Source organism: Semicossyphus pulcher, unplaced genomic scaffold (genome assembly GCF_022749685.1).
Source record: "Semicossyphus pulcher isolate SPU_LCO1_2020_fin unplaced genomic scaffold, fSemPul1.0.p SCAF_13, whole genome shotgun sequence".
In the NCBI taxonomy this organism is placed as follows: Eukaryota; Metazoa; Chordata; class Actinopteri; order Labriformes; family Labridae; genus Semicossyphus; species Semicossyphus pulcher.
Window position 1 is genome coordinate 28451158 of NW_027211637.1, and position 8987 is coordinate 28460144.

The 8987-nt window shown below is 41.8% G+C and overlaps 1 protein-coding gene across 3 annotated transcripts in view; it reads left to right on the forward strand.

Moving 5' to 3' along the window:
• Positions 1-3408, forward strand: part of src (v-src avian sarcoma (Schmidt-Ruppin A-2) viral oncogene homolog) — a 39588-nt gene extending 36180 nt beyond the window's left edge. For all 3 annotated transcript variants that reach the window (XM_069659462.1, XM_069659461.1, XM_069659463.1), the window contains 4 exons: positions 57-133; positions 228-381; positions 667-798; positions 972-3408. In XM_069659462.1, the coding sequence (XP_069515563.1) occupies positions 57-133; positions 228-381; positions 667-798; positions 972-1180 (572 nt within the window). In that variant the 3' untranslated portion in view covers positions 1181-3408. The remainder of the gene's footprint in view (positions 1-56; positions 134-227; positions 382-666; positions 799-971) is intronic.
• The last annotated feature ends 5579 nt before the right edge of the window (positions 3409-8987 follow it).

Below are 8987 nucleotides of genomic sequence, written 5' to 3' on the forward strand. Positions count from 1 at the left end.
ATCAGGACATCAGCTCCACAGTGTTATTCTAACCTGCAGTGTGTCCCTGCTAACAGGTAGCTTACTGGACTTCCTGAAAGGTGACATGGGTAAGATGCTCCGCCTCCCCCAGCTGGTGGACATGGCCTCACAGGTCAGCACAAACACTTTGACTACACATTCAGAAGCTGTATCTCGGCTGTTTTCCTCTCCATCAGAGAATCAGAGAGCTTTCTTCTCTCTCTCAGATTGCGTCAGGGATGGCCTACGTGGAGAGGATGAACTACGTGCACAGAGACCTCCGAGCGGCTAACATCCTGGTGGGAGATAACCTGGTTTGCAAAGTGGCTGATTTCGGTCTGGCTCGTCTCATTGAGGATAATGAATATACTGCCAGGCAAGGTGAGACCACAGGACTGTTTTATGAGCTTCTAGCTTTTGTTTTATTTGCATATTCTTTGAATTTAGTACAGGAGTTAGCCACATGTTTTAACTTGTGACCTCTTGAAAATAACCTGATTGTACATCAGACCTTATGATCCCTCCGATTTCTGGGAACTACAGATGTACTATCTGTGGATTAGAAGGTGTTAAAAGCCTCCAGGAAACTGTATGATTCATGCAGCTGAAGTGACGAGTGCTACAATGGTCTATTTTTAACTTGCTGATAAATGTTTCCTCTTGCAGGAGCCAAGTTTCCCATCAAGTGGACGGCTCCTGAGGCCGCTCTGTACGGACGCTTCACCATAAAATCGGACGTCTGGTCGTTTGGAGTGCTGCTGACGGAGCTGGCCACTAAAGGCAGAGTGCCCTATCCAGGTTAGTATCGTCTTCAGTCCCAGACTTTAACCTGTGCGTCTTAGATTGAGCAGCTTTTATCACCTACGGATGCTGACATCATGTCGCTCAGGTCCAAGAGTCTAGCAGCATAAAATATTTATTATTAATCAGAAATCAAGATCCAAAGTGTGATCATATCTTTGCTCTCTCAGGTATGGTGAACAGGGAGGTGTTGGACCAGGTGGAGCGCGGCTACAGGATGCCGTGCCCGGCCGAGTGCCCTGAATCCCTGCACGACCTGATGCTGACCTGCTGGAGGAAAGAGCCCGAGGAGAGGCCCACCTTCGAGTACCTGCAGGGCTTCCTGGAGGATTACTTCACCTCCACAGAGCCGCAGTACCAGCCGGGAGAGAACCTGTAACTGGGGCTCGGTGTGGAAACGTGCATGCGTCCTGCATGTGCAAAGCTGAGCATGTGCATCTACTTCAGAGTGCATGGACCAGTTTGTGTGTGAGGGTTTGTGTGTACAGTATAACGGGGCAGACAGCCGACTGCATTCTGGGTACAATCAGTGACTCTCTGACATTAAGGAGTGTCAGCGGGACATCGAACCAATCAGCAACACTCAGTTCTTGCCTCTTTCCAAAGTCATGATCTCCAGCATGTCAGAGGAAGACGGTGGTATTATTTTGAGTACTTTATTTTGTCTGTCAAATCAACTCCCTACGCTTCCAAGCAGGTTTTTCTACCTTCCTTGTGTTTAAAAGGCGCCCTAATTATATACATTCCCCATACACTCTTCTTGTGTTAAATCACCTGACTGCAAGCTTCCACGCTGCAAATAAAACCAGACATAGAAGATGGAGCGATATGGGAGAGAGTTTTTACCCCTTCAGGACGTCTTTGTCTGTTTTTGGGATGCGCACATGCTCAGTCCGTCTTCCATTTTGCCACTTGAGACTATTTGGGACGTAAAAAATAATTTGCCAGGTTTTTTTGGGTGTTTATTTTTGTTTTATTTTCTGCTATTAAACCTGGATTAACTGGAATACTTTCAGGTGAACTATATTGTTTCACGACCATGCTTCCCCTGTTCAATACGAGGCTAGATTCTCACAACTGCTGTGAGATTTTTGTGTGAGACTAACATCAGAGTTGGATCGGATTAAATGTTTCATCGCTGTGACCAACATACAGCTCGACACAAAGAAGAGGAGAGATAGCGAGTCTCTTTATTTTCTAATTGTGACTTTTCGTACAAACAAACGGCTACTGATCTCTAAAAGTCATCTCAGGATGGAGACGACGACGACGACGACGACTACTGCTGCAAGGACTTTGTGCCAATGAGAATCTCTTTTGTACTCTCTTCTTCTACTGCTGTGTAAAAGTGTATTTTACTACTCTGAACTTTTCTTACAATGCGTTTTGTAAGCAGAGATTCTTCTTCTTCTTCTTCTTCATAAAGGATAGTCCACTGTTTTGAGATCCTGCACCTGTGTACAGAACCAACCGGATCACCAGCGTGGTTTCAAGATGCTGATTTGTTACCAAGCATTTAAATTAGAAATCAGCTGAATCTTTTTTTTGTCTCCTTTCAGTTCTAAAGATTTTTTTATTTTAATTGGCATCAATATTTCCCTAACAACACAATAATACACTGGAGATGTTCTCAGTGAAGATTATAAATGACGGTCGTGGTTATTCCCTCCTCCAGCCAGTAGGGGGCAGACCAGGAAGCCTTCCCATAACATAGCAAAGAAATTAGCATCTTGAAACTTAATTGTAAATATCCTTTAATGCTAATATTTTTTGTGTATATACCATCTTTATAATTTATTCCTTTTAGAATAACCCAATTGTTTATTTTGCTTTCAGCATCATCATGCAAACTTTAATGTTTAATGGGTTTAATAACATCCAACAATAATGATATAAATATATATTATAGCAACACTGTTACATTACAAGTATGTTTTTTGTGCACGTATTTGAAACTTATCTTGGTTGTACATTTTCAATATGACTGACGGAGCTGCTCTGCGTCCCCTGACTCATATCTTGGGGTCGGTTCTGTCGCGCCAGATTTTTCGATCATCCACCAGCATCACTCCTCCTCATGAAACAATCAAAACCACAAATGTTTACATTGTGACCACCTGCGGATCGCTCCAGTGCTGCTTCAGGGGGCCGGCGAATGAAATCAAGTATCGTTCACGTGACAAACATGGTGTGTGTGCTGCAGTCGTCTTCTTCCAGCTTGTGTTTCATAAAGCACTCCTGTTTATAATAACATGGAAGGAGTTAACATCTGTGTAGCATCTACTGTGTCCTGTGGACATGGGTTCTGCCGCAGTGAATGCATTGGGTTGTCTGGCACCGTCCCGTTCTCTTCCTGACCCGCCTCGTGAGCAACGATATGGAAAAGTGCACGATAAGGTCAAACTGTGTGTACGCGGCCTTGCTTAAAGCCGAGCCGTGTCCTGTGGGCTTCTGGGTCTTCTTTCTGGCTATGCAGATATTTTTGTAATCTGTGATATTCATACAGTATATTTACTCTTTTCTACTGTATTCAATGGGAGTTTTCAGATAAAATCTCTTTGGTAAATTCTGCTGAATATTGTTCAAATTTGAAAGTACATTTGAATAAAATTTGTATATTGCCATCTGTTTCCTGGAATGTGTTTAACTGAGTGAAGTCTGTCACCACAATGAGAGCTCTTTGTCCCAGTGAATCGATGACATCATGATCAAAGGTCACAACCAATAATAGACCTTTCTGCTTTCATTTGTCAGTGGACCCCCTGAGGGAGTGAATATTTAGCAGATGGTTCCCACACATACAGCAGTCTGGAAACTGGAATAGTCTTACTTGTTAGGAGCAAAGTCAGGGCCTGTGGTGGCCGTAACCTTCGATCCATGCTTATCCTGTTCAGGGTCGCGGGGGGCTGGAGCTGAATCACAGGGCTGACACGTAGAGACAAACACCCACACCTACGAGTCCCCAATGAACCTAACGAGCATGTCTTTGGACTGTGGGAGGAAGCAGGAGTACCCAGAGGGAACCCACGCATGCACGGGGAGAACATGCAAACTCCACACACTCTACATTCAAACTAGAAACCCTCTAGCTGTGAGGCTAACCGCTGCACCACCATACAGCCATGGCCGCAACCACCTTTGGCAAAGTCTGGCCACCAAGCTTCCCACCCCACAGGGCACAATATTTTGCGTCACTTATAACAAACACACTGTTGTTGTGCAAATATAGACAGTAACAGTTTAAAAACAGGTTATTAGTTATTATCATTATTATTATTAAACAGGTTTTTAGTGTTAAAATCCAATCTGCAGAGTAATCAGAATATAGATGGCACCTGCATATAGTAAAGGGTTAATCTTGTCTTCACTGAACTTATTAATACATTTCTTAACATGTTTCGACTGCTGTCTTCCTGCAGTCTTCCTCAGAAGAATCAAGAAGACAGCAGTTGAAACATGTCAAGGTAAAAAAAGGTATTATCATTAATAAAAGGTGCATTATTTGCACCTCAGGTTTAGTGGAGTTTAACTATATACTTGCATTGAACAAGAGTAACTTGTTATTATAAAAACATCCTGTAAGCTTACGTGAATTTTCCCCATATGATAAGAATTCCTTGTGAACATGATTTCAACCGATTACATGTTTCACAACTCAAATACAGACTGCATTGGTCGTGTTTGGGGCCTCATCGACCCCAGCTGTAAGACATAGATAAATACATGTGCTATTTATTTGTGGTATCTGCATTTTAAGAAGCATTAAATCTCCCACTCCCTGAATTTCTGTTATTCTTCTTTTATAACAGTTGGTTCATAAGAAGCAGATTTTCATCAGGGCTCCTCCTGACAGTTTTCTTATCTTGTAATCTCTTGATTCTTCTGCCGATTAGAATCATTTAGTCTTTAAAACGTCAGAAAATTGTGCAAAATCTCATACATAAGAGTTTCCCAAAGGTTTATGGCAAATACTGTATTTAATTAATCTAATTTTGCTTGATTATCAACATTAAATCCAACAATTATCTGTTTATTAACTATTTAATAAGTCAGCTAACTTAAATAAAAATATAATTATTATTATATTTGTATCATAGACTGTGTTTGGTCTCTTACACAAAGATCCTTACGGTCCGTGTGGACCCGAAAAATAAGGAAGTAAAGTCAGTGTCAACCTATAAGGGTATTGTCAAGTAAAGTTCTGACTAATTGGTAACCAGATATTTTAAAATAAATAAATATTGTATAATATTTATTATTGATGATGTGTAACATTTGAAGTAGAGACATCATCTATACAGTATAAACCGGTCATTCCTGCATGGTGCCCTCAGGGTAGCCATATCACCTTAAAAACACACCTACCCAGCCTGGCGTTTCGTCACGTGCTGCCGGTGGTCGCGCTGACTTTACAGCTTTACCAGAAAGTCCCGGAAGAGGCTCCGCTCGTGCAGTATAGGCGCCGCCAGTGGCAGGTGAGCCTGCGCGAGCCTCTTTACCTGTAAACAAAGACAACACATCATGGAAACGACTCCCGGGATGCAGTTTCACAGATACCCGCTCCCAGCTCGACTTCAGACCTGGTAATGTGACTTATTTAAACATTTCATGACTCGAAGCTGCTCACAGGGAAGATTTTAGTAACGTACCTTTGATTGTTATTGTGCGGGGACGCGCTTTTGTTATTCTCTAAGTTATCTTTTAAGTTTAAAAGTGGGTTCAGTCGGTGGGCTTTGTAGTCTAACGTGTGCTGCTGCCTTCTTTTGTAGTTCCTTGCACTTTAAAAAACATGAATGAGTGAATTTCTGTGTCAAACAGCTCTGTACGTGTATGAATGTTCCCCGTTTCTCTGCCCTCAAATGTCAGCTTTCATTCTGTAGCTTTTGTTCTTTTAAATCACGCTGCTTGTACTTGCTAACATGTTGGGTTTGTGCCACTCAGAGCCACACCTTCCTGTTCATTTCTTAGCTTTCTATCATTGTGAGCACACACACATTTGAGAGGTTACATATTAATGCCTCACTACAAGCATCGGATGTGTGCCAGAGCCTGATAAGTCCGGGAAATGAACTCCCCTCTCATTCTCCCATCTGTTTCATCTCTCTGCCTCCTTCTGCAAAACCCGCGGGTCTGCAGATCGCTGCCTGATCCAACATCCTGATACTCGCAGTGTTGTCACACACGGAGCAGCAGAGCTTACACATGTAATAAGGTGGGTCAATCCAATCCAATCCTATCCTCTAAGTGAGGAAAATCAGGTCACTTCACCTTTATACCTGGGCTGCATCTGTCTGATCTTGTTCGCTGCATTCCTGCTAAAACTCGTCTCTTGCTTTTGAGTTGCTTAACACAAGTCAGGTGGTGATGACTCCAAGTGTGTGTGTGCTCCTACTTTTGCCATGCATGACCCTTCTGAAACTATCTTTGGATTGGTCACAAGATGGTGATTTTAACCGTGAACCTTGTTTGTGCTTTCTTTTAGTGCTACTGTACATCATTAAAGCCGGTTAAAAACAGACAATATAGCACAGAGTATAAATAAAGCAGCCCCTCTGGGAGTTAGACAAACGTTTCAAGATGATCCTTTGAGTTATTTTTAGTTTTGACAGGTTTCTTGTCTTCACAGGCCTTTTCATTTCTTGGTAAATGTCTCTGGTAAGAAACTGGCAAGGTGAAAAGGAGACTTTCACCGAGGTGCAATCTTGATTTATCACGTCAGACCAAAGGTGACGCAGCCAAAACTGTGCATGTCAGATGGCATCTATGCGATCTGTTGTAGGATCTAAACTGCCAGTAATGAATAAGGAAACAGAAGGTGGGATGAATTTGATTAACTTAAATGTAATTATTCTTTAAAACATCACGTTTTTTCAGCCTTTTTGTCTCCAAGTCGGCTCATCAAACACCTCAATAACAGATTGTCTCTGGTTTCATGGTCGGTAGCAGCTAGTCTGAGTGATTGGAAGCATATGTTACTGAACAGAAGGGGAAAGGGGAAGGATTCTTTAGCTCAATGTCATAATTTCTCAAAGGTTATGTCATCATGATGTTCTTTTACGATGAATATCTCCACACAGTCGATGGTAAGAATGTAAGAGAGAAATGTTGATCTAAACAAGCACGCAGTCATGCACAGTCCTGTACACACATGTTGCAGTGATGTCTGACGGTAATTGTAGCCCCCGTGTCTCAGGTGGAACAGCAGGGGCTGCAGAATTAGCAGCAGAGGGGCGTTACTGTGAGGTTACTGTTATCTTCAGGAAGTGATGCGTGTGTGTTAGTTACAGGAAATGTCAGCCGCAGCTTGCTGTTACTGTGCGCGAGTGTTAAACAGGAGCTGTGCACTGCACTGTGAGGACGATGCTTAAAACTTAGCATTTGCTGTTTACTGAGGATTATATTGACTTAAAAGATTAGCATGTTGCTGCTGGTGACACTTGTTTTTTAAAAGAAATAAACACCTTCAGTAAATGTTGACAGGTACATTAAGATGTGAGCTCATATTGTCAGACAAAATGACTATGATTAGATTTTCTTTTTGATTTAATTACCAGGTAACAAGCATGCTACATTTGTTTCTAAAGCTTTGTCTGATAAGTTTACTGAAGGTGGCATCAGAGCTGGGTGTCGTTAGCTTTCACAGTCGTCTACAAAATTCTCTTGTTCCAACTTTATAATTCAAGGCAAACTGTAATCAACTTAATGAGTTTTTATTCTAACCTTGTGTTTGGAGCTGCATTTTTAACGAGAAAAAACAGGAAGTTCATTTGCAACAGTTTTGGCCTTTTTATGTCTTTATTCAGAGAAAGATGACAGTGAGAGTGTCAGAAACAGGGGAAGAGAGAGTGGAGATGACCCACGGCAAAGGGCAGAGGGAGTCATGTCTGTTTAAGTTGTAATCTCAAAGATCTCAGTTTCGTTCTCTTTGGCGGCACCAATAAACGGTAATTGCGGGAGCACACTTCCCAGATATCAAGACAGTGCTGCATGTGTGACGTCCACGGTTGGCTCCGGTTGTAACTCTTGATTTTCTTGGCTGACGGTCGCTTTCCTTTTTAGACTGTTTGCTTCATCTGAGCGTCGAGTTTGTTTCTATTTCTTTGGATTTTCACTTCTTGTTGAAGTTGTATCTGTAGTCATCCATCTTTTCTTTGTTTGTTCAGCCATAGTAGATTACTGTTTACTCGCAACACTTGCAGAGAGCGGAAAAGCAGCCGCTTAGCTCCGCCTACCCTCTCTGGCAGACCAGATTTATTCCACTAAAGTCACACCAGACACCCAGTCTGTAATACTGCAAATGCAAAGGCTTTCATCAGTGGGCCACAGGCTCAGTCATCATTGTGTTACCTCATTTGGCGATAGATAGAGACTTAACAGACATTTATTTACAGGAAATTCTTTCAGATTATTATTTTGATGTAAGAACTTGTCGTTGTCTTTATCTTACATCAGGTATATTAAATGAACATAAGTTGGAGAACCAACCTGAGGTTCTTGTGATGTTCTGAAAACCACCACTTTAACCTATTAAAGGAGAAAATTAGTTTAATTAAAGATCTACTGAAGGATTAGTTTATGAAAATAATTATCAGTTGCAGCCTTGCTCGTGTTTGTTTTCAATTTACACTTAAACCCACTCAAGCAAGGCAAGGCAAATGTATTTATAGAGCACCATTCATTCAGAACGCCATTCAAAGTGCTCTACACAATTAACTCAGAGCATTAAGAACATTCAAAGAAATGTGACACTTAGAAAAAATAGATACAAAAAAACAAAAATCAATTAGATTAAAAGAGTTAAGTATAAATTGAGATAAGAGCCTGATGTAACACACAGTTTTCTTCTTTCTTTGTGTTTGGTTGAGGTGATACCGAACAGTAATACGAGTCCAAACAAAGGTGGATTTCCCCCGATGGGTTTCAGCCATATGTTTCTGTTTAACTGTGTCTTCTTGCGTACTCAAACTAATGACGGGCAAACGTCCCGAGGCAGTGTGAGAGTGACACATCAGGTGTGGGCGGGCTGCAGAGCAGAGCAGTTGTAAGAGAAAAAAAAACAAGCTAACCACAGAAACCACATTGAGGAAGTAAGTAATGACTCGGCCTCCGAGGTGACAAATGGACATCTGGACTATAATTAGCAGAACATGAGGAGGAGACTTTGTCTGGCTCAGACGGTAGAAGAC